This window comes from Mesocricetus auratus, unplaced genomic scaffold (genome assembly GCF_017639785.1).
Source record: "Mesocricetus auratus isolate SY011 unplaced genomic scaffold, BCM_Maur_2.0 Super-Scaffold_100011, whole genome shotgun sequence".
In the NCBI taxonomy this organism is placed as follows: domain Eukaryota; kingdom Metazoa; phylum Chordata; class Mammalia; order Rodentia; family Cricetidae; genus Mesocricetus; species Mesocricetus auratus.
This window is the reverse complement of record NW_024429195.1, coordinates 170,477-196,738: the sequence shown is the minus strand read 5'-3', so window position 1 is coordinate 196,738 and position 26,262 is coordinate 170,477. Positions and strand designations below refer to the sequence as shown.

At 42.9% G+C, this 26,262-nt stretch overlaps 1 protein-coding gene across 1 annotated transcript in view; it reads right to left on the bottom strand.

The window, feature by feature from the left end:
- Positions 1-758: 758 nt before the first annotated feature.
- Positions 759-26,262, bottom strand: part of Rarres1 (retinoic acid receptor responder 1) — a 37,067-nt gene continuing 11,563 nt past the window's right edge. Inside the window, exons 2-6 of the mRNA XM_040754320.1 lie at positions 17,797-17,862; positions 12,010-12,193; positions 6,606-6,742; positions 1,419-1,481; positions 759-1,340 (exon numbers count right to left, since the gene is read on the bottom strand). Coding sequence (XP_040610254.1) covers positions 1,191-1,340; positions 1,419-1,481; positions 6,606-6,742; positions 12,010-12,193; positions 17,797-17,862 — 600 coding nt within the window. The 3' untranslated portion in view covers positions 759-1,190. The remainder of the gene's footprint in view (positions 1,341-1,418; positions 1,482-6,605; positions 6,743-12,009; positions 12,194-17,796; positions 17,863-26,262) is intronic.

Here is a 26,262-nt window from a genome sequence, read left to right as displayed (position 1 = left end):
AAACTTTTCTCTGAAATGTACTCTTTCCCATTATCTAATAGTGCAAACCAAGTAATACACTCAATTTTTAGTAGTTGACACTGACGCGAAAATGACATTCTTTTTGGAAAACCATATGGACAGTTTTGGTCTTAGCTAGGAACAGAAAGAATGAGACTCTGGAAGTCTGGGACAGTGGCAGCGGACACAGCTGTGCCAGCCTCATGAGCACAAGGGTAAAGAGCAAAGTCTGTGGTGTTGTTGGCTTCGGTGTTGGTTAGGTGGATTAACTGCATTTCCAGCTTCATCTCGGACAGCCTCACCTATCATGAGGGGGCTTTTGCATGCTTTTTTTTTTTACTGGGCAGCTGATGCCCCTAATCAGTTACTGGACAAGAAACTTGGCTCAAGGGTTTAAGACAGTGACATAAGGGTTCCATTAAATTTTAATAATTGTGAGAGGCAGCTGATGGCAACATTTCCTGGATCAGTTCTTCCTGCCTTGAGGAGGTACTTCACTGAATTTGATTATTACATATTATGTTTGCCATTATAGATTATTTACACCAACACTAGATCCGCATTGGCCTGATACATAAAAAATATGTATCTGGTGTACTCTGAGCTAGATCAGTGTTTTGTTAACTGTGTTTGCAGCTTTCTCATGTGATACCCTGTGTGCTGTTTGTAAGATTCGAGTCAGACAGTACTGGGAGTTGATATAATTCTAAGGTAGTCTAATTTTTTCAGTGCATACGGAAGCTTGCAAACACACGTTATTATCTAGAAATACAAACATTTATTTGAAAGTTAAAAGGGAATGCTTGTCTGAAATTAGCAGTTAATATTCCCCTGCAATTTAATCGAAAAAAAAAAATGCTTGTTGTTGACATAATAAGTAGGAACGATTTAGCAACATAAAATAGCTATAATATGTCCAAAATGATGAAAAACACAAATTCAGAGATGAAATCTTTCCCCCAAAGCAATTAATTGTTCATCCATCTGCCCCAAGCCTCATCAATGGCCCTCTGACTACTAAGCTCTGAGCAGATAGGTAGGCACCCACTCTCGGTTAAACACGAAGGCCAATCAGGTGGGATATATTTTCCTGTAACCACAAGCCTGCCTCAGTGCTAGGATGCCTGAACCTTTGCTTTTATACAGCAGTGATGAAGTTTGGAGTATGATAGAAACAGGTCTTTTTCTCTTTAGAAATTACTGAGCTCTGTTGGTGCCATGGCTGATGCTTCGTCAATTCCAGAGGCTTCTTCTGGGCTCTGCAGCTCTTGACAATGGTACTGTACTTTTAGTGGTTTGCCGGGGTACCAGAACAAGTGAATCTGACAGGGAATAATTTCCTAGGAAATAAAAGCCTAAATATTATAACTTGAAAAACTTGAAATAAAAACATTTCGACACACAATGTTGCTTTTTACCTGTGTTGAAAATTCATGAAGTAGAACGGTGAAATCAAAGTCAATGCCATCATCATTAGTTTTCTAGAGGAGGGAAAACAGAGTTAGCATAACAGACACCAGGGGTTTCGTAAGCTCAGGGTTTGCTAGGTTGTGTCGTGTGTTCCTGTGGGTGGTGACTTAACTCTTCTGCTGAAACACCATGGCAGTGTTCCGGAAGTTCCGGATCAAGCTTAAGAAATCATGGTTTAGGTTTTGTCGCCCAGTTCTACAGACCTCTGGTTGAGTGTCCTTAAAGCTTTTCCTGTCTGACATTTGAGGGTTTTGTTGAAGGCTGAAGTCTGTGAGGATAAGGAGAATCTTCTAGCAACCTCAGTGATGTATGTGTGCCTCTGACATGTTCGCCCTGCTCCCCTCTGACAAACAAGAGGAAAGCACATTTCTCCAGTGCCTACCATGGGCCAGATGTTACTCCCGGCAGTCGATACATGTTCTCATGTGATTCTCCTGTCTTACAGGATTAAAACAAGGTCTGACCCCAGCATTCCACACCCTTCATAATGCTGGATTAACATGCTCCATGATGTTGCTAAGCATTGTGTCAAAACCAGTGTGTTAGATATGTTCTGGTAGGTGGGCATTCATCCTCACACCCTTTACTATAAATTTTGATAAGTCAATTTCCTATTTTTATATATCAAAGGTACTTTTCTCTTTAATAATAAAAATAGGATTGTTTTTAAACCCTTTAGCTTTTAGAATATAACTTTGGTCTACCAGTTTTTAGAGAAACTACTAGAGAATATGAAATCATGAGGGGGGGGACAGTGTTCACTGAAAAGGAACTTGGTTTGTCTTTGCTTTTCTTATGTGGATGGAGATTTTCACAAGTCATGTGCAGAAGGTAAGGATGGGGATGTAGAGGACGCATAAAGGGCAGATGAATCAGAAGCAGACTGTTCTTGTATGGCGGCTTCCTTGGGTTACTGGGTAGGTTTCTCTCTGGCCTGACAGTATACACAGGAGTGTTCAAACATCTAAGGCACAAAGCCACAAACTCGGAATTCACCAGGAAACTGCTCTTTCATAAGAGAATTAGTTACCAGCACTTTCTACTACAGTTACCCATCCGAATCTGTAGGCTCTATACCCATGTGTGCAACCAACTATTAATAGAAAATATAAATTTTGAATGTGTAGGCATGTTTTCATTGCTGTTCCCTAAACAAAACAGAATAACAACAGTCGCTAATAGCCTTTACATTGTACACAGGCTACCTAGAGATAACGCATGTGGGAGAATATGTGGGGCTTACAAACAAACACTGTGGTGTGAGGTTTGAGCCAGTCTCCCACAGATACAAGAGGACCACTCTGCCAATCTAGTCTTCATTTGGGGGTATGTATTTGGCCTCACCTGGCCTTCATTGTGGTGTCTTTACCTTGCAAGGAAATGCTGACCTTTCCCAGGTTGTTGCTCACGAGTGAACTCCTGGTGACTATCTCGGACTTCACCCCCTGTACTGTTTCTGGAGGCCTGGCTTTACAATGTAGCCTTTAATTTTTTAGATTGATTTTGCTTACAGACATCCTTTCAAGGCAGTGCTTTCTTATTCTGCTTTTGGAAATAGCATATTTTTAGTGTGTATATTTTTGAGATAGAGTCTTATGTAACTCACACGGCCTAGAACTCCTAACCTTTCACCTCCTAAGTGCTGAGACTATAGACAAGTGCTACCATGCCTGGCTTTCAAAGCCACATTTTTGAATGAAATTATGGTAGTTTCCAAGTTTTAGGTAAAAGGCTGGCCTTTACATAAACAGTAGAACACCGGTTTCAATAAACTATTTGCTCAAACCACAGAGTAGGGCTTAGACTTTATGTAGTCCAATGGTAGAGAGCCTGCCTCTCCTGTGTGAAGCACGGGGAAGGTTCATTCTCCAGCAGTGACAAAAAGATAGGTATTACCCATGTTAAATGTGCAGGTTGAATTATAATCCCCCCATGCTTGCATCTTCCTTCAGGAAGCAGAGCCCTTGAGACCAAACCCAAGCACAGCTTGTTACAGAGCTGCAGATGTAAACAGTATACCTCAGTCTGCCCTCACCATGTCAAGCCCTGCCAAGAAGTCATTATTTTTAATGTTATTCAGAAATAACCTCTTTGGCATATATTCAAATCATCACAAATGTCAAGCGCTAATATCCCAGATTGATGGCAGTTTATTATTATTATTATTTTTATTTTTGTAACTTGGAACTTTAATCTTCCTGGAAACCATGGGAAAAGAAGCCTTGTTTGATCCCATTTTTTTGATCTACCATCTATGTCCCCTGCATCTCCTAAAAGGAGACATTAAGCCCTCATAGAACCAATGTGGTATTAGTAAAGTAAATAGGCTTATGCTATTAATATAAGTGATCAAAAAGAGAGTTATCAGTAGGATGGCTATGCCTGGTAAGGTAATTTCTGTAATGTGTCTTAAGCTAGTGAAGACCTTAAGCTGGGATGAAGTCTGGAACTGACTAATATCAGTCCGTGCTGACCTAATAGGTAGATATTTTATTAGCGTGGCTACAAGATTTGGCGCTGGTGGATTGGAATTGTAACAATATGTAGTTTTACTTTTGTCAGCTCATATTGAAGCCTGGGGGTACATTGAAAGTGCTTATTTCCTTTTTTTTTCCTTAGCTGATATATTCCCCTATCCTCGGCATAGTCTATAGTATTAGGAATGCCATTTGTCCTTCAGTTCTAAAGAAATAATTATGGCTCTATTTCAGCCCTTCCTTTCCTTGTCCACTCTTCTGTTGGGCCTTGTACATTTGGGACTGTGAGTTTATAAGTTTGCATCTCCTTATACTCTTGCATTAGGAGGTAAGTTTAACCCTGAGTATTCAGGTAATAATTCCCAACCAGAAAGGTTTTGGAAGTGAGAAGTCCTTTGACACTTCCTGCCCTTGAGCTGTCTTGGCTTTATCGGCTCTGTTGCCCTGTTAGAAAGAACGAAGGAAACAGAGAAAAACAAGTAGGGTCATACCCTGACTGGTTACCGTGCAACAATCAATTTTAGGATAATTTCTGTTTTTTTTTTTTCTTAAAAAAAAAACACTCTATAAAAAGATCAGTGAAAGAAAAAAAAAACCCCAAAGCAAACCCAGGTTCTATCTGATGTCTGTCTTACAAAGATCTTTGGTAAGCAGACCAAATTATTATTGGCATTAAAAATACTGGATGTACCGGCGGTGGTAGCCTTTAATCCCAGCACTTGGGAGGCAAAGGCAGGCAAATCTCAGAGTTCAAAGCCAGCCTGGTCTATAGAGTGAGTTCCAGAACAGGCTCCAAAGCTACAGAGAAACCCTGTCTTGAAAAAACAAACAAAACAAAACAAAAATAACTGAATGCTTGGCAAGTTCCACAGAAGATACTGATGAATCACCCATGGGTACATAGTGAACATGTTTCTCATTAGTGTAAGTACTAATGTACACTTGGCTCAGCTTTTACTCTGAAAACCTCTCTCTCCCTACATCACATTTACTTGAGAAAAATCCCAACCCTGGCTAAAGGTGCTATTTGCCTACTTCTGAATGCTAAGAGCAACAAACCTCTGCACAGGTCACTTACATTCTTGTGAGGGCCCACCTCATCTCCAACAGAGCGTTTCACCATTACCCTCACCTCATGGCTCTGCTTTCTCTCTGAGAGAACAGCAGAGAACCTAGAATGGTTCCCACTTGGGCTAGTGTCACCTGGACTAGTGTCTGGCTGCCCTTGTCTCCTTCCCCTCCAGGTGGAATCTGCTGTCAGCTCAAAAGAGTGTCAGATTCAGCTTCTGTGACTACATACAACACCATTGTGATCTTTCCCAGTTGGTAGTTTAAATACCATCACATGGTGTTGGGGAAGTCTTTTGTCAATAAAGCACTGTTGAGCCAATAGGAATCTAGATAGGTGGGACTAGGAGTCCAGGAGGATTCTGGGAAGGAGAAACACAGAAGAGTTCGAGATGTAACCGCCATGGGGTAGGAAGCCCGGAACTATTCTCCGGTAAGAGAAATACTTAGATTAACAATTATGGGGTAATTACTTAAGTCAGAGCTAGCCAGTAAGAAACAAGCAAGGCCAACAGCTTCATAATTAATACAGCGTCTTGTGTGTTATTTAGGGACTACAACGCGGCAGAGCCCAGGCGACTGGCGGGTGATAAACCAAAGCGGCTAGCAAGGAAAAGCTTCCCTTTACAACATGGGCCTGATTACAGCCCATCCCTGTCTCTTAAACATGAACTTCTATGGCAAGATGACTATACGTATTGTCTTCTTGCCAAAAATCAAGACAGTTTCCTCTAAAACTGCTTGATGTCTTTTCCCATCAGTGCATAGAAACTATCCTAGGTTTGGGCCCAAATCCTAAGACATCCTTCGACGCCTACCATTTTCTGATGTCCATATGCAACTCTGAGCAATATTGACAGTTCACCTGGATCCAAACACTCCACCCCCTCCCTGGCTGCCTCTAGTCTACACCACCACCAGGCCTTCCTTCTCCATGCCTTGTTTCACTGCAGTCTGTTCCCAGAATGGAGCCAGGAAGATCCTGTGAAAATCACATCATGTCACTCTCCTCCTAACAGAATAAAGACAAGCCTGGGCTAATGACCTCCCAGGCTTACAAGGACAGATGCCCACTTCCTGACATGTCATCTCATTGCCTGCACAGACTCCCTGATCAGGGTACAAACTCTGAGCCTTGCTGCTCCCTCAACCACCGGCCACCCCGGCGCTGCAGTGTCCTGTCTCAACTCCCCTTCTGTTGCTCTCAGGGCCTTTTGGCTTCTGCCCCAGTGGCACTCCACCTCCATTAGCCTCACTCTGACTAGGTGAGCTGTCTATCAGGGTCCTGTGCTTCCTCCTCCCCATTGTCTTTTTCTCCACAGCACTCCCCACCACTGTTTGATACATATTCGTTGGTTTATTAGCTTCTTTCCAGAACTGGGTCTCATTGAAGTCAACAAATGTGGTTTTCTTTAATGCTACCTCCTCAATCCCTAGAACGATTCCTGAGCCATTGCGGTCACTCAAATATGTGCTGAAAGAATGAAATGTAATTAAACTCTTGCCATGAAGGTAAGTGTTCCTGCTGGTCAGGCAGGAGCACTGTGTCCACTGGGACTCCGCTGATCCAGCTAATTTTCAGCTTCTTACCAACTGCTTCACCCTACTGATCTGGACCAAGTAGTAGTTCAGAAACTGTGTTGTCTTCTCCCACATCACATAGGAGCTTCCGAGAAAAGCCAGGTCCCAGAGGGGTCTCAGTGAGGGATCAATATGTCCGTGACTATCTGAGAAGGAGGGAAAAAAACCACATTTGTACGAAGGCATTTTAAAGAGGAAATATGAGAAATTTCAGTAATGAAATCAGGGATGTGGTACTAGATCATTTCACAGAAGTGTCTTGATCTGGATATAAGGTCAAGATGGAGATTCTATGCTTCAATTTGCTACACCAAATAAGCATAAGTTTTCTTAATGGCAAGTTGTAGCACCATGTACATATGCTACAACAGCCATGGTACTAAACATTAATCTAGACATTTGTTGGTTGAAAAGTTCACTGCCCATCATCTTACCTGCTGACTTGGCTTGAAAGTCAGTGCCATGTGTCCTTTAACCACTGGCTTTAAAGCTAACCAATGAGTTGGCAGCTCCCTGGTCAATTTTTGAACACATGAAAAAACTAGATGGATTTTTCCTGTGCTGTTTGTTTTTGAACCTTTTATTTATTTACTTATTTATTCAGCAAACACTTAAAACCCACTCAATATCAGACTTCAAGAGATAGAGATACAATGGTTAATTGCTTTTAGAAAGTCAAACTTCGGTGAATAATTTCTAGGATACTATCACAGATCGCCATTGTGTACAGTTTGGTAGAGAAGCCTCTGTTGTGGCCCACCAGCAGTGTGGTAGTTGTTAGGAAACAGTCTTTAGGTAAAGTAAATTTAAGCATACATCCTGTTGGTTGGTAAAGCAGTTTCCTAGTCTTTAGGGTTACACCTTCAGAGCCCTGATGACTGCGAGGCCTGTGGATGTCATAGGAGCACAGTTGATGCATTCCTAGAGACAGATGAAGGACAAGCAGGCAGGGACATGGTTTGTTTGGCTGGAGAGTTTGGGGGAAGGCTCCAAGGGAATGAGGTTGTTTTCAGGGCTTTGAATTCCAGTCTTGTAGGTGGGGGTGCTGTGAGGGGAGGAGTGAGCTAAGGAGGACACGGGCAGGCTCAGCCTCCATGGCTGGTCTTGAAGGAATATAAATGTATGGCATCATGCTATGAATGCTCCTGTGTGCAGAACCAGGTGGACATGGACTCTGTATTAAGTCTGTACAGGACAGAAAGGAGGACACTGAAATGTAAGACCTGGGAGAACTGTTGCAGTAGCCCTATAGAAAAGAACCACAAGAGTGGCTGACTGGGTTTGAAGATAACAGAATGAGTCCCAGAGGTTCTGTGGAGGTCAGCTTCATAGGATGTGGCAAATTGCTAAATGCTAGGAGATGGGGGTGGTAATGAACAAATGTTCTAGCAAACCCTAGAACAGTAATGTAGTTAAAGGCCAGAATATACAAACCTTGTTGGGGGAGAAGGTCTTATTGAGATTGATATTAGATGTATGAAATATGAGGTTAAGAAAAACTACATGAGTGGATGATGTAAAATACTACAGACACATTAAGAAAATCTCAAAAGAACAAGATTAATTTGACATCAGTGGTCCTGGGTGACTGGGGGCAGTTTCAGTTACATAGAGGATAGAACTTGGGTTAGGAATGTTTGTATCTGAGCAATGTGAAGAGAGTCTCCTTTTGAAGAGTGAGGAAGGAAAGGGACAATGGTGAAGCACTTGGTCAACAGAGTCCCTGGGTCAAGATTAGGAGTTACTGGTGGACCCGAGTTCAGGAAGGATACTGATGGAGAGATGAGAAGGATACTGATGGAAAAAATCATGGGAGAAGCCAGAGAACTCAGAATCAAGGATATAAAGAAACAGATCTTGGGTTGGAGAGATGGTTCAGCAGTTAATAGCACTGACTGTTCTTCCAGAGGACCTTGGTTCAATTCCAAGCACCCACATGGTAGCTTACCACATTGTGTAACTTTAGTTCCAGGGGATCTGATGCCATCTGGCCTCCATGGGTGCTGCACACATGTGCATAAACAGACATGCATGCAGGCCAAACACCTACACACATAAAACTAGATTTAAAAAAATAAAGATCCTTGGATGAGGGAGTTTGGGAAGATGAGAGTTGGTGGGGCATAAACTTGGGGAATCAATGGGCTGGGCATGGGGGTAAGGGGAGAACTTGTCAGGCAAGCCAGAAGACCTGAATTGAACCCTCAGGCCCCATATAAAGGTGGAAGGAGCAACGCTAACCTCCGTGTGTATGTCCCACCACCCCTTCACCCCCCAAGGAAATCAAAATAAGTTAAAATGGCTCATGTTGAGGTAAGCAGAAGGTAACCTGTCTCACTGTCGTGGCTGTTTTGTAGAGAGCAAGAAGACAGATATAATGCATGCACTGCAGGGGTGGGGGGTTTCGCCTCAGGGGGAACTGGCACTTGGCAAGTGCTTTTAGAAGAAAATTTGTTGAGAGTAAAGCTGAAAGGCCTTGGTTTCCTGCTCTGCCATCATCCACTGTTACAGGGTTTGGTTTCATTGCTCTCTTCAGTTGACATCACTTAAAACTGAGCCCACGGTACTCCACTGATTTCTCAAGCTAACTTCTGTAACCTAGTTGTCATCTTGCCAGAACATGTGAGCCCACAAGGAGCTGTGACTTTATTAATGCTATTGCAGAGAAGTTTCAGACTCTACTGCCTGGAAGTATTATTAGCACTTTATGAATGAATTTGTGGTTTCCCCTTGATGTGAGCAGCTAGCCGAATCATTAGGTTTCAGGACATGTAATGCAAGACTCCAAAGCCAACATAATGACAGGAATGTCTGTCTTGGTCTTCTGTCACAGGGTTCTGACATGCTTTCCCCCACTTTTTTCCCAGGGATTGAAACTTTCTTCATGCAGCACATCAACACTTTCTTATCTTACTGTGGCTTTAGATTTGTGATAGCCAAATGCATTATCCTCAAAGATAAATGAGTTACAGTAGTGAGGACATGTGGCAGGGTATGTGTGCTTAGCAACACAGGATGTTACTGATCATTTGAAGCTCCTCGGGTATTTTCCTCTGCTCCTAGATTGTGTTCATCTGTGGGAAGTTTGTGAATTGACTAAAGAGGGAAAACGAGGTGGAGCAAGGATTAGATTGTCTTGCTTATTAATTAAACTACGAAAGTTCAGTGCTGTGGCTTAACTAAATGCTGACCAGAAACTGCTAAGACTTGAACTGGCTACTTTAAGCCTGTCTTCATTGTTGGACTCAATCTAAAACCAACCTTTGGTTTGTTTTTGCTTCTAGAAATTTATAAATTCAATTCATTGCATACATACACTGTGTTACTTGATTTCAGCTACTCAATATATCAAAAGTCATTTCCTATCGGAAACTGGATATGTAGATCAGAAGGGCAATAACAATGAACAAAAGTATATTTTCAACAAATAATATAAATTGTAAATTTAAGATTAAAGTGGGAATATATTGCATGATTTATTGAACCACAGCATTATTTTATAATAAAAGTTCATGTTTTTTAAACAAAATGATTATATTTTTACATCCTAGTGATAATTAGTGCTTTCTAAGAATTTGTGGCAACTGCCTCAACAAGTTTTATCCTGCACTTACTCAGTGAAAAAGGACTATCCCCTTGATACTATGAAACAATGAGTCCATTAAAATACAGCTCACCTTAGAGATCTGTGAACTTTCAGCACAAATGTCTCTGGTCACACTCAGACTAACCTCTGGTGTTTCTGTGTAGTAAACCAAGTCTTTAGATCCTAAGAACTTACAGTCAGAGCAGAGCCACCCCAATGACTGAATTATTTATGTATTTGTGTGTACATAAGAACATGTATGTACCTGTGTTTGTATATGTACATGTGTGTGTTCTGGTGTATTCATGGAGGCCAGAAGAGGTGCCATATCCTTTGGAGCTGGAATTAACAGGTGTTTGTGGGATGCCTAGATTCCTATACGGGTGATGGGCTCCAAACTCTGTTCCTCATGATTGTGCAGCAAATGCTCTTTTCCATTTTTCCAGCCCCAAGACTGTAGAATGGCCATGATGAGTACATAGGACTTGATAAGTAAACAAGATCCAGTTGAATGGTTCTACTGAAAAGCATCCAAAGCTGACGATACTGTGGCAAATATTCCTGGGAAAGTCTATCTAATGTCAGTGGTTAAGAGCCTGTACTGTTCTTGCAGAAGACACACCAAGCAGGCTCCTTCCACCTATAACTCTGGCTCTGGGGAGCTGATGCCCTCTTCTGTACTCCATGGGCACATGCTCTCTCATGTGCACACTAATGCACATGCATGCATGTGCATGTGAACTCACACATACACATAATTAAAAACAAATCTTTCTTTTTACAGAGGAAATGAGCCCTATTTGCAAAACTAAAGTGGAAACAAGATCCCCATGCAACTGTCTAATTTTAAATATTAGTCATTAGTTAGTTCACTTATTCCAAGCAGCATGAATATCTTCAACAATGTTCTGAATTATCATAGTTCTTTGGCTTAAGATTTGATCTTTGTCAATGAAGCAGTAGGTGAGAATCATTGGAAGCCATGATATTAGAAATGCAAACATTTAGTCAGTGTCATTAAGTGGGGGCAGATGCAGGGAGAAATGGAGTCTGAGGTTCTCAGGTGTTGGTGAGGACTTGCCTGGTATCTGGGCCAAAGAGCAAAGTGAGAGAGTGTGGGAAGGAGAGTGCCGGAGTGGTCAGATGTCACGCTCATGCCCAAGTGCAAGTCCAGAGATGACTTCTGTGGTTTGGGAAATTGGATTTGCCAGTAAGTGCTGAATGTCTACTGCGCCCACACACTCTGTTGAGTGCCAAGACAAATGAGCTGTGCTGCACTCCAGCTGAGTCACTGCAAAGGGCAGGGCACATCTCTTGGAGACGGCTCCACTGCCCATTAGCCACTGACCTGAAATGAGATAAACATGACCCCACTGCAGCAGCCCAGAATGGCTGAGGCAGTCACTTAGCCAGCCCTGGGGCAGAGAGACTGAACACAGACATGGAGTATCTTGTCACCTAAACTTCCCAGGGCTATCAACAAAAAAAATCCCTCTAGTTTCTAGATTCCCCTGCAATCTTCAGTCTAGTCTCTGCTTTTTGTTTTTGTTTTGTTTTTGGTCTTTTATTCGTAGAGTCAGCTCTTGTGTACTCATTCTGGGATGCAAAATGGTCAACTAAAGGGACTCAGCTTTTGGTAGTTTTAGTATACTGTAGACAGGAACAGAAAATGACACCTATAAGCCTTGCTTAGATAATGAGATACATCCCAATCCACAGCTGAACTTTGGCACCTCTCCAGACATGCAAATGTAAATAATCATTCTTTTTAAGGTTTAGAGGTTATATGTATTCCCGAACATAGGGCTCCCAGTTACTGATTCATACCAGGTATGCTGATGACGTTCAGAGGGTTCTTCAATTGCTTCACTTGCTTGTAGAGCAGATTATCTCTTTCTTGTCTCTTAATTTTCTCAGTGAGCCCCATGCAGGTGACATTAATGGCTGGTCTGGGTTTTTGATTCTTGAAAAACACCCTTGCAGAACATTTGCCCAGACTTTCTTCACCTTCCTGAAATAAAAGTTTTGAAGTTACCCAAGAAGGTTCCTTATCAACTATGCCCACTGCAATTCCCAGAACACAGACTGAGAATCCATCTAATGTGACAGGCTGGCATCAACAGTGGGAGTGTAACTTTATGGAAGGTAATTTTTGTGCTCATAGTTTGAGATTAGTGTGAAGTGTAAACTGCCTAGAATCCAGAATCTCCTGGGACATGAACCTATAAGCATGCCTGAAGTGGGTTATCTTGGTTGTATTAATCAGTCTACCTGTTGTGGGTGTCTGTGAGCCTGGATTGTGTAAGTGGAGAAAGGGGATTGAGAAGGTCACATAGTCATCATCCCTGCTTTCTGGATGTAGAGTGACTCCCGCTGTGATGATGGACTATGCCCTTGAACCCAGAGACAGGCAAATCCCTTTTTCTCTTGCTTTTGTCAGTATTTTAGCACAGCAACAGAAAAGAAACTAAGACACAGCAATGCAGTAGTCCTTTAATTTTTCTGCTTTTCAACTTTTTGCCTTCTGATTTTGTCTTTACATAATAATGCTGGGCCTCTTGCAAAGAAATTGCATTGCTATCTACTGAGCCCTTCCTGGCTCACACTTACAGGATAGTGGCTGTTTCACTCTATCTGGAACTAACACAGCAGTACTTGAACATTACAATTAATTAACTTGAATCAGAAGACAAAGCTGGTTCCTATTGACAAAAATACCAGCACGTGCAGGCATGAATTAGCTCCTTTCCTAAAGACCAAAATGCTACCATATAAAAAGGAACCCACTCCACATCTTCAGCTTGCATGACTCGAATTGGTTCCTGTCTGAGCGCAGCTACTTAACACAGGTGATAATAATTCTGCCTCCCCATTCTGAGATCTCTTCCAAATTAAACAGCCCAATCATCCAGATAGGACAAATTCAGCCATGTTTGCACTCAGAATGTAGATTCTGTGACCACCCTCATTTATTTCAAATCCAAAGACTTCAGGTGTATGCTCTTGAATAGTGATTCTTCCCCATTTTGGTCAAGGTTCTTTAACCTATCCCCAGAAAAATGCACATGCTCACACCATCAGCGTTAGACTTGGAACAAGTTCACAGTCACTAGCTGCAGCCCCACACAAACCAAGCTATGGACTCCTAGTCAGGGTGTCCTATAGAAATGTGGCTGGTGGAAGAGTTGAAGCAATAGCCTTCATTTCTTCTTAGTGATGTAAATGGCATTCTGGTTTTGAGGCAAGAATCAGAAACAAACTTGAAAGGTCCACAGTGAAAGAAATTATCATCGAAGTTCCATCTTCAAAATAAGCCCACTTCTAGAACTAGTTCAACAAACTGAAACAAGATTTCCATTGGGCAACTTTTTTCTAGGAGTGTCTATTGCAGATGGGAGGAGGGGTTTCTGGAGTGCATTAGCTAGCATGCTAATGATTGGCGCAGCATAGAAAAACTGAAAGGCTCTTTAAGCTCCTATCAGAGAAGCACCCCCACCCCACCCTCTTTTGATGTCAACCATTTCCAGGGAAGAGGAAGAGAGCTGGATATTTATGTCCCCTCTGTGTACCTCCCACCAGACAGCTTTGTGGAAACAGTGCTGTGAAGATGAAAGTCTGACCTTCACTCTAGTTAGCTAGCTGCACTCTTAGAGTACAGTCCATCAAATCCAGAGGAAAACCCAGTCATCATTAGCATTCAGCTTCAATACTTTCAATTTGCAAAGCTGGAAATCAAAGGCATCTTCCTAATCATTTCAGAAAAATTAACTCTACAGTTAAAAAGCAACGTCTGTATGTATCCTGCTAGAACTTGCTTCTGAATTCTAGTGAGTTTTCAAGAGGCACTGAGTTAGAGATGCCAAGCACTGGATGAGGGATGCCATGCCTTCTCCTCTGAAGCTCTGACTCCCTGTGTGACACTTTGATGTGGGGCATGGCAGCCTGAAATTCCCAGGCCTCTGAGGTTCAGACCACCACTGCTGACAATCTGGGCTGGCCTCGCCACCCATGTTCTGGTTGTCGCCTCTCAATCTGATTCCACACAGGGACGTTCATCTGCTTCTAATTTCCACATAGAAGACAAGCCAGCAAATCATGGGCTGCATGGTGGGGACTGCAGGGAGGCAGACAGTGCCTGTAGCATGCATGGGCACAGCTCAGTGTTTTATGCAATGATTCTGTCTAAGTGGTTCTCTAACCTGATATGGAATTGGTCTCATGCTGTGCCAGTCTGCCAACTAGAAATGTCACCAGCTGACAGGAAAAAGAACACATGGGCATTTCATAGTGAGTCATTCTAAGGACTATGAAGTGCGAGGAGAAACACCCAAGGGAGCTGTGAAAGAGATAAATGGCAGGTATGTGGATGGTTTTAAATGCATGTGAAAAGAGTAATTGTTGAAGCCATTAGTGAGAGATAAGAAAAGGGGTTCCCAAGCATGGTCCAGGAATTCCAGACTGTTGCCACAGAGCTCTGCAGCCTGACATCTGTGACCTGAGCCTTTGCCAGAATAGACATGTGATCAGTCAGAGTTCCTCTAATTTGCATGACCCTTATTTACATGTCAGAGATTGTACAACTGGAAATGATGTGCAAAGTGGCTCACAGTAACTTTCCCAGAACTGTACACTTGCCAGTCTGAACTGTCAGTCTTCACATGACAGGAATTACACATCATGAAATGGCTCTCAAATACCATGTCCCAGAAGAAATTGGTTATGTAAAGAAAATTTAAGAGCAGAACATAGGAAACCTCCCTGCAAGTCACTCACTGGTCAGGGAGGCTCCGGAGGTACTCAAAACATGGTAAGTAGATATTAGGACCCTATTACTGAAGACTTCAACCATGATTGCAGGGCATCAGATCAGTCTCAAACTGACTAGGAAGCTCTCCCTGCTGGCTGGTTTCATAGTACTGGGAGGTGTTCTGAAAGCTGCTGGAGGGGTGGGGGAGCCATCAATAGCCTTACGGAGCACAGGACCCTGTAAGCTACAACACTGACCTGCCAGCAAAGCTGTACCCACTGGTGCAATCGTGACCTGATGTTTACTGAGGTAACCCATCAGCTTCTGATAAAACGTGAGACCTGAAAACTTCCTACAAATGTCATTATAGTTATCTTATTTTTACCAAAATTATACATTACAGAAGAATTAGTCTTGTTAGCAAATATTGCTGAGAAAACAGAATTTCCACATGCACAAGAATAAAACTAGATTCTAAACTCATAGCATATCTTAGTTTGAAACCTAAAACTTTTGGAGAATCCAGTGACTGATGGAAGCAGAGGCAAACACCCACAGTTAAACATTGAACTGAACCCATGGAACCCAGTGACAGAGAGAGAGGAGCGATGAGCAAATTGGCAAAGAATGGGCTGGCAAAACCAGCAGAGACAGCTGATCTGAACAGGGGAGAGCTCTTGGACCCCAGACCGACAGCTGGGAGGCCAGCAGGGGACTGATCCAGACCCCCTGAGTGTGAGAGTCAGTGAGGAGGCCTGGGCAACCTATGGGGCCCTGGGCAGCGGATCAGTGTTTATCCCTGGCATACAAATGGACTTCGTGTGTCCATAACACAAAGAGGGATGCTCTCTCAGCCTGTACTCTTAGGGGAGTGCCTGGACCCTGCCCTGAATGAAATGACAGACTCTAGATATTCCCTATGTGGAAGGAAATGGCGATAGGGTGGGAGGCTGGGGGGGATGGTGGGGGGGTGCGGGAGGAGGAGAGGGAGAGAGAACTGGGATTGACATGTGAAGTAAGCTATTTAAAATTAAAATAATAAAAAAACTTTTGGAGAAAGTGTAGGGAAAACAATATATAAGCACAGGCATGTAATTTATGAATACAACCTCTACTTACTTGATCAGGAAATATAACCAAATAATTGACAAAATAGATCTTAGGAATTTTAAAGACTTACACATAGGAAGTAAAACAGGTAATCAAGTAAAGAGAGAGTTTGTAGAATGGGAATACACATTTAGAGCCCACAGAATAGGAATATGCATTTATTAGTTATGTACCTACAATAAGATTAACTTGTAGATTATATGGAGAATTTTTTTCACAAATAAGACTTGTTATTTGTCACTATTAAAATCTGGATTTTAAACAGAAAAACAGAAACAAAAACAAAAAACATGAGTGATTTCATACCTGGTACTGTAAGCCTTGTCAAAAGCCCATGATGGAAAATCATACACCCCAGGATGCTGTTTTGATCAATGGTCACATTGTCACACCGCCTTCTTAACTAGTTACGTTTATAGCCATAGATTTGTGTTACTTTCAACTTTTGTCAGGGAAGCTTCTTTTTGCATGGAGTCTCATGTCCAGTCAGAGTGCTGAGAGTAAGTGACTGTGAGTACTCAGTCACAGATGAGTAGACAGGACTTCTATGTCAACCTCCTCATCCAAGACTCGGGGGACATCAAAGAAGAGCTCACAGAAAGAATGTATGAGCCAGAGGGTGAGGATGGAAGCTATGAAAAGGTCTTTGTCCTAGAGAGACATGCAATATTAGAGCACAGGCTGCTCTTCCAGAGGACCTAGCTCTGATTCTCAGCACTCACATGGCAAGGCTGTCTGTAACTCCAGTTTTAGGGGAGTTCAATGTCTTCTTATAGCCTCCAAGGGCACCAGGCATATACACAGTACACAGACATGCATGCATGCAAAACACCCATATACATAAAACATTTTTTTTCAAGACAGAGTTTCTCTGTGGTTTTGGAGCCTGTCCTGGAACTAGCTCTTATAGACCAGACTGGTCTTGAACTCACAGAGATCTGCCTACCTCTGCCTCCTGAGTGCTGGGATTAAAGGCATGTGCCACCAGCACCCGGCTACATAAAACATTTTTTAAGGCTGTCTTCCATGACAAAGCTGATGCATATATCAACTCAGCTCACAGCAGATTTGGTGACCCACACAGGGTCAAGCCAAGCAAATCTCATACAGATTGGGGAGGGCCTGCCAAGGCCCCATCCCTAGCTGAGGAGTTATTGACAATTGATAGCTGCTGGAGGAGGGAGACTCACTTTTCTCTGGTGATATGGCCACTGGACAGTTACCCAGGCCCAAGTGAATGGCTCACACATATCCGTATGGGGTCAGTATTAATTGGATGCCGTGTGTGAATAATAATAATTACAATAGTATTAATAAGGGACATGAAGTCTGGAGAAAGATAGGTGAATATTGAGGGAATTGGAGAAAGGCACTAGAGGGTGGAGAAGATCAAAACACATTTCATATATGTACGGAACATTCAAAGAATAAATTAAAATATTTTAAATGAAAATTGAACATAGTGACTTAAGAAAAAAATCACCATAACTGTAAAAGTAATTCCCCAATGGAGTCCCGACATCCTTCCTGCCTTACAGGCAGTTAGATTCTAGTTACTCCAGCCTGCTCCCCTTTCACAGTATGCTCAATAAACTATTTTCCTACTGTCCTGAGGGTAAATTCACTTATTGTCTGCCAGTCCTTTCCCCACTACTGTGGTGGGTACTCAGTCTCCTAATAAGATTCTCAATTTTTCCATTAAAGGCTGTATTTATAGATGATGCTAATAGGCTACACCACTAATTAGGGCAGCTTACCTCCTCCGGGTTGTAGCGCTCTGTGCTAAATACCAAGTTCACTTCACATCCCTCTTGAGGGTCAACCTGAAATACAGAAATACAGTGGAAGCATCATGAGCATTTTCATATCAAGAGTCATATTCTTGTTGGGTTATAGTGGCACATGCCTTTAATCCCAGCACCTGGGAGGCAAAGGCAGGTGAATTCTGTGAGACTGAGGCGTCTGCAGAGTGAGTTCCAGGACAGCCGGGACTACATAGGGAGACTCTGGTTCAAAATAAAATAAAATAAATCATGTTCTTGGGCCTGGAGAGATGACTCGTGCTTAAGAGCAATTTCTCCTCCTTTGGAGGACCCAGGTTCAATACCCAGCACCTGCATTGTGGCTCACAACTGCCTGTTACTCCAGTACATGGGATCCAGTACCTTTTTCTGGCCTCCAAGGGTACCAGACATGCTTATAATGCACACACACGTAGGTGAAACACTCATATTTATACAACTTTTAAAGATATTACCAGCATCATGTTCTTGGGGCACTGTGTCATGTCAGTGGAGTGGCCGTATACATGCCTGAGTGAAACTGGAGATTCTCCAAAAGGAGAGAAGATCTCAGGCTTTTATGACTGTACTGTTCTGCTTATGGTTTGAGACCCACTCACAGAGACAGAGCTGGGAAAGGGATTTGGAGAATCCAGAGTGGAAGTTGACTTTTAGAAGTCATTCAATGAGAACCAGGTGTGTAGACAGGCTGGCTCAACATCAGTTCTGTTATCCCTTAGGCGTTGTGCACCTACCCCTGGTCTGGGCACCCAGACAATATCAACAGGAAGGCAAATAAAGGCTTCCCTGTGTCATTATTGGTCAAATGGAATACCAGCAACAAATAATGAATTTTCAAGTAAGAACATATAGAAAGAATGGTGGTCAAAGGAGGTTCCTGAGATAATGTAGTCTCCAAATCCGGGGCTGAAGGACAGTAAAGTAGCTGCCATATTTGGATCTGCAGACGCCCTACAGGCAGAAACAATGAAGACGTCCACAGGTCTTATGATCCCTGGTGTGGTCTCAATGCTAAGTGTTCCTTAAAGATTCTGTGCTAAAGGCTTGGTCCTTTGAAGTGCTATTGTGAGAGGTGGGACTTGCAGAGGTAGGGTCCAGTGACAGATCTGTAGTCCTAAAACATGCCATTGCAAGACCATGCATGGTCTCTTCTCTCTCCTTTCCTTCCTGGCATGAAGAGGACAGTTTTGCTCAGTCACACATTTCCTACTGTGACGTGCTTTCTCACCAAAGGTCTAAACCCAGTGAAATGGAGTCATCATGGAGTGAATCTCTGAAACTGTGAGTCAAAAAATAAACCTTTTCCTTTTAGGAGTTGACTGTCTTAAGCAATTATTATAACAAAAACTGATTGACACATTTTTAGTTTTCACAGGCAGACAGACTTCCTAAGCTTTTCATATGCATATTTGGATGTTTTAAACTTCTGAACCGATTCTAGCACATATTTTTTGAAGTCAACTTAAATTATCTGGAATTTTATATTATTTGCCACCATTTTTAAGAACATACCAAAATGATCATTCAATAAAAGGAATATTTATTTAGAAAAAAAGGATCTTTGTACTTCATAGAGCTGAAGTTACCTCAAATAAGACTGGTTAAATGGAATTTTACAAACTTCAATTTCCTTTGAATTTTGGCCCAAGGACACAATGACTGAACCTGGCTATTTTGCCTACCATTCCTACTATTAAAACTGGATAAGAGATAGGAATGAGTGGCAGATATTTATGTAGAAAATATTTAAATATGAAAGTGTATGACTGTTTCTGGAAGAGAATGATGTTTGCCTAGGGTTCATTTTAAGCTTTCAACACGTTACCAGGCACACACAGAAGTCTGTCTGTTCACCCACTTCCTTTTTCCACTTATTCCAGGCAATGGGAGCTAAAAGATGGACTGCCCTAGCCAGCCTTTCTTTGGTGCACATGCATGTGTGTGTGTGTGTATGCATGCGTGCGTGTTCGAGTGTGTTCATGTGTGTGTGTGTAGGCCAGGGGACAACTTGCAAGAGATGGCTCTCTCCTTCTACCATGTGGGTCAGTCAGGCCTGGTGGTATGATGGCTAAAGTTACAGTTTAACTTTAAATTATTGTGCTTGAGAGATCTATAAAACAAAAATACATCTAACCTGTAAGCGCTACTTGCCCAAGGATAAATAACTTCCTGGAATGCTGCGGACTGTTCATGTAAAATACAAGCCTGCCTGTTTTCACTCCTGTAAACAGCTTGGCTGCACCAGTTGCATAGGATGTGTGCTTGATCACACAAAGGCAGGAGGTACTTAGGCAGGAAGTACATCAGGATGTATACTTGTCTCTGACTGGATGAAGGCAGGAAGTACGTAGTCTTATAAGCCCCTGCCTAATGTAATTCAGAGTTATACTCTTGGAATCCCGGGTATGGATCTGGTCAGTATCTATGGTCTTTGCCAGTATTTAATAAAGTTTGCTTTAAATTTGGCTCAAAAATTGTGATAGTGGCCTTATTTTTGCCTAGTTGGATTAACATTGGCAAGCACTTATACTCACCAAGCCACCACACCCCTCCTGAACTAACTCTGGAGCCATTATTAGCTAGACATAAATGTGGAAACAAAGGGTAGGAGTTAACATATTGGGGGGGATGGTCAGAGCCCACAAAAGGCAATCCTCCTTACCCACAGATTCTAGGCTTTTATAGCTTGCTGCCCTGGCTCTGGTCCCTGGTCCCACATGTGACCTTGAGGATCTGGCCCTGGGCCTGGTATGTCTCCTGGGTGCTGTATTCCCAAGTGCAGTTGTATCTGTGGGAGCCAGAACTTCCCTCAGGTTTCCAGATGAGGGGGGCAGAAATGGATGGGGAGCCCTTTAAGAGAAGAGGTGGGGGGAGGGAGCCAAGCCAGATCAGAAGCATCTGAAGTATGCAGGAGGACTTAACAGAGGCGGCTGAAATGTAGAAATGGATGAGATATTCCAGGGATGACACAGAGAAAGAGAAAAGGCAAGAGGAACATCCCCTCATGTCAACAACGAATCGGGGCTGCTGATTTACCAGACAGAAGCACTCTTGAGGGTCTTCCTTATTCTTAAATAATACTACACATTTAATTTGCTTGTTATTTGCTTGAGATGGGGGTCTCACTTGTAGCCTTGGCTAGTCTGGAATTCACTGTTTAAAACTCACAGAGATCTACCCGTTTCTACCTTGGAGAGTCCAGATTAAAGGCAACAGGGGACCGTAAGATAGTATTTGAATTACCAGGTTTTTGGAAACACATGAAGCTAAGTGAGGTTCCAGTAAACTATTCTTTGGCAGGATGGGGGAAGTGACAACCATGGCTACGTTCATCAAGACTCACTTAGCCTGTTGTGCACCACACGGAAGGAGAGAGACAACACTTACCGGTTCCAAGAGCTTTAATAAATCACCATGTAAGTGGGGTGGCTGATAGAGTAGGGCTTCAGGACAAGGACTCAGGAGTCTTGCTTTTCCTGGCAGCCCGGAGCAGGGGCAGAAGTGGGGTTTATAAGCATGAAAATCACAAACATTTGTTGCCAAGTTACAATGAAAAATTTCCCCAGTCAGGAATCACAGACCAGGGACTTTCCTTGTGTGTTGCATCATTGTCAATAGATGCAGAATGGGAGCTTTTCAGCCCAACCAATCAGATTCACTTGTTCTTTCTTTCGTTAGGAGCAGTCATGTCTTAGAGAACTAGGGGCATAGCAGACTGTTTCTATTGTTTATGGAGGAGCTTGGTCAGTCATTGGAAAGTTCTCTGCTCCCCCAGGGCTTGGGAACCTTCACCTTATAGGTGTCAAAATGGCAATACTTAGGACAAGGTACTTTCACCTGCTCCCTTCATAAGCTGAGCCAATCCCTCTCTGAAGTGTTTCTTTCTTTGTTGATTGGATCAGCTTATTTTAACTAGGCACCCTTGAAAGACTCTGCTTTTCATCTCAAATAGGAGTTTAGTACTTTTTAGTTGTCCTTTATCATGTATCAAGGCTGTCACTCTTATCTAATCTCCCCAAAGCCTCTCCTTCTTCCTTACCCAAGTCACAAGCTGCTTTGCTGGCCCATGTGAGATAAGCCCTACAAGGCTGGGCCACCTTTGATTGGCAGACAGCCTTTGCTCTTCCCAGACACTGGTTCCAGGATTACAGAGCTCTGCCTTACCCCAAACCCTGTGCTAGGTGAGGGGAAATCAGGCAAAACAATACCATTGTCTGCCCTTAGGTAGCCTAGAACAAAAATGACTCATTTACATGACACTATAGACATGATTGTCTGACTAGAGTTGACTTATGAGCTTTGAAAGGCTAAAGGAGCCAGTCTAGGGAACTGAAGGTGACATTTGAGTTCAACTCTGAAGATTGGTGAGGAACTGGAGTGGAGTGTTCTCAGACAGAGGGAGGAGGCTGAAGGTGTAAGGATTCAGGCATTATGCTGACCTGCTCCCTGTCACCTGGCAGATGGCACTCAGACAGTACCCTGGTCAACCCAGGATTCCATGGCAGCTGCATCACGAAGCAGTCTCTACACAGAAGCAAAGGACATTTAAAAAGAAAAATAACCACCCACTTCTCTCTTTCCCACTGTTCCCCTGAAGTAGTAGACAGGACTTTTCCTGTCTCCCTCTTCTCTGCTGTCCTCTCTCTGTCTCTCTGTCTCTTTACCTCTTTTCTCTTTCGTTTCCCCCTCCCTTCCCTTTCTAATAAAACTTCTCACTTAAGTTGTCTGCCTGGCTTGTGTGTCCCTCGCCTGCCATGGAATCTGCCAAGGTTTCCACTTGTTTTATTTTAACAAAAGGGCCTGGGGAGTAGCCAGGAGAACTGGAAGACAGAAAATCTAGAGTCAGTGCCTAAGAAGTTGACCAGGTGGGCTAGGGCTGCCCGGATGACTACAGAATGGGGGTGGGGGGACTTTAAGAAGGTCTCCAGTGGGAGAGCAGAGGGGGATACCCACTGCAGGGAGGGAGGATGGGAGGATGGGAGTGTTCAGGAGGTTTCCTGAGGGGATGCCAGTGGGGAGGGGCTTGAGCCAAGGCAGGGACCACAAATGTGGACAGAAGTGCATGATGGACTGATAAAAGTCCCATTAGAAGGTACACGGGGAGCTGTAGAGATGGTTTCATGATTAAGAGCACTGGCTACTCTTACAGAGGATTCAGGATCAATTCCAAGTACCCACGTGGTTCACAGCTATCCTTAACTCCAGGGGCTCTGACAATCTCTTATGACATGTGTGCTTCAGGCATGCATGTAGTACACAGAAAAACACACAAAACACACACACAAATAAGTAAGTCTAAAATTTTAAAAAGAAGTTACAAAATGTTATGCACAGTGATAGTTGGTCAACCATGGGCCACATATATGTAGTTCTATAAAATTATTATGCCATTCTGTTAGTTATATAAAAAAATGTAGTGCAAGGAGCTTGGGAAATGGCTCAGTGGTTAAGAGCACTGGCTGCTCTTTCAGTTCGGATCCTAGCAGCCATATCAGCTGGTTCACAGCACCTGTAACTCCAGATCCAGAAGATCTGATGCTCTCTTCTGGTTTCCATGGGTACTTGGACATACACACACACACACACACACACAAATTAAAATCTTAAAAGTGTAGCCTATCAAATTATATAAAATGTGTGACCCTTGATAATAAATTACTATGTTTCCAGGTTATGGGCCTGTTGTGACATAATCATTTTAGAGGGTATTCTACTTATAAAAAGGAGTTTGTGGCAGAACTCCATGATGTGCTAGGTTGGCAGCAGCTGCACACAGTTTGTCTTCATGCATCTCTTGGTTGCATTAATGAGTCACACTGAATGACAGTACCATCTAGCTTTGTGTGATGACACACTCTGATGTTCATTCAAGGACAAACGGCCTAACAGTGTAGTTCTTAGCACACATTTCCATTGTTAACTGATGAGTGACCATAATTCAACACCAGAAACATATTTTACATTGAGACAACATGGGAACATCAAAGGTCATTTGAGATGCTCATGCATGCAGAACAGCAGACATTAGACAACTTGTAAACAGTGACAGACTCCTTGTAAACCCTCTCCATGAGTTAAGTATGTTAAGGCAGCACTGAAGGCCTGAAAGAAATGCAAAGTGAAGAAACCGAGAGTTGCCACTATACAGCCTCTAGACTATTAACAATGGGAAGATAGATGAGATCCATTGCAGGTCATGACTTGGGGTTACAAATGCCTTGCCTGGCTGGTGGGAGGCTAGCCTGGTACAGCCTGGCTGTCAGAAATCTTCATAATTAATCAAACCAAATCTGTATAGTCATTCTCCAGTCTAGAAATCCTGCTCTGGATATCTCAAAGAAGCTGTGAGCAGACTGATGAGGGACTGACTCATGAGTGTGTTCACTGAGGCACGATGTGGTATGTAGGTGTAAGTGAGCACCTACTGTGGGGATGCCTTCATGGAGTATTACACAGGAATCCTAGGGAACAAAGTAGGCACAAACATGGCAACATGGACAAATCCTAAAAACCTTGATTTGTACACAAACCAATATAATTTCCTTTAAAAATGGTTACCAATAGAATATGCAGCTTACATTTGGAAATTGCTGCCAGTGGGATCAATTTCTCCCTCACCACTAAGGAAAAGTAACTATGAACCTTGAACCAGAAAGTTGCTTCCTTAACACCCCATTGCCATATCTTTCCTAGATAAATTTACAGACAGGCCTTTAAAAAGACACAAAAGTATTAACAACCTGAATCCAACCCAAAGTGACTTGGTACAGGTGCCCCACCCCATGGCTTAGGTTTACGTTTTCAATAGTTTTCTCATTGTTAGAGTGACTAGATCCAGGCATGTGGTAAACACAATGCAAGGTTTTGAATCTGACCTAATTCCCAGGTCCTGGGATAACCCTTCATGGTCAACTTGACCGCCCCCCTCTTGCCCATCATGCAGTCTCTCTGCATCTTGCACAATGGGCTTCTACATGTGTGATGTAAAAAACTGAAAACATTCAATTCATTTTAAAAGAGCTGAATTCAACGCGGTGCAGAGGCGAGCCAGCCCCACCTTCACCACCACAGGGAGTAGACTGCAGGGAAGATCTGAGTATCTAACACCCAATATCCCATACCACCCAAACTGACCATCTGCAAAACACATGAGGATGCCGTGCCACTTTCTTAAACAGAGCCAGAAGTGCATTATTTCCATGTGTTCCAGAATAAAGTTCTTTGCTAAGAAAAGGCAAACAAAGCAAGTAGCCTAGGCAAACAAAGCAAGTAGACTATAACACAAATGAATTAGTAGCTCACTACTGCAGACTTCTGCAGTAATTAATTCTGTGTGAAAGGAGAGTTTATGTGCTACAGCCTAGAAGGTAATGCTTTACAATCTGGACCACCAGTGGTGAAGAGTTTATATGGAGTCTGGGCTTTGTACATTTAGCTTGTAGATCCCTTAGTTCCTGATCCCCAGTGGCCATGAGAAGAGTTGTGTCTGCCCTTCCTGGTTGTACTGTCCTTCTGGCTTCTGGGAATTGCTCAGCACCTTGACTTTGTTGGGCTTGACTTCCAGTCTTTTGGGAGGGTGTGGGGCTGCTTTCAAAATTCTGTTTGAGAAAACATACAATGGGGTGCCTGCAAAGAACTAGATTCATCATCCTACACCAATCTTTCCTTTTTGGCAAGAGCAATACTCCTCAGATCCCTATCAAATCAATACAAAGCATTTATTTAGTACTTAAGTACAAAGATATCCTGCAAGTTACTGGGAGGGAGTGAATTTAGATCTGTACCTACTACAATCAACCAGGTTCATCTATCTGTCTGTCTGTCTGTCTGTCTTGCCACCTATCCATATATATATATATATATGCATATGTATATATATACACATACGTATGTGTGTGTGTGTGTGTGTGTGTGTGTGTGTGTGTGTATCACTCTCATTCTATGCCTCTCCTGACTTCACATAGATCCTGTGTAGGAACTTATATCACAAAGCCTTGAGGTAGATATTTCACTATTGCCATTTTATAAATGAAGAAACAGGCAACTTGTCCCAAAACAAAGAATTAGCCTGTCAAGAGCCATCAGTTGTAGCATGTGACCTATCCAGAGCCTATCCTCCCAAGACTGCAAGCACAGAAGTTGGAAAAGCAGATCCCTCAGCCCCTTTCAAGAAAAGGGTGACAGCAAGCCTGCTGCTGCTGTGCGTGCATGAGGAAAGGCAGAACGAATCCTTGGTCTGAGGAGACAGTAGCCAAGGAGGGCCTGTGTGCTAGTTTGCTTGGGTTTCATAGCAAAGGACCACAAACAGGGTGACTAAAAACAACAGGCAGTTTTCCTCTCACAGTTCTGAAGGCTGGAAGTCCGGGGTCAATCGATCAGCAAGACCAGCTATTTTAAGACTGCTGGTAGAACCCACCTTTG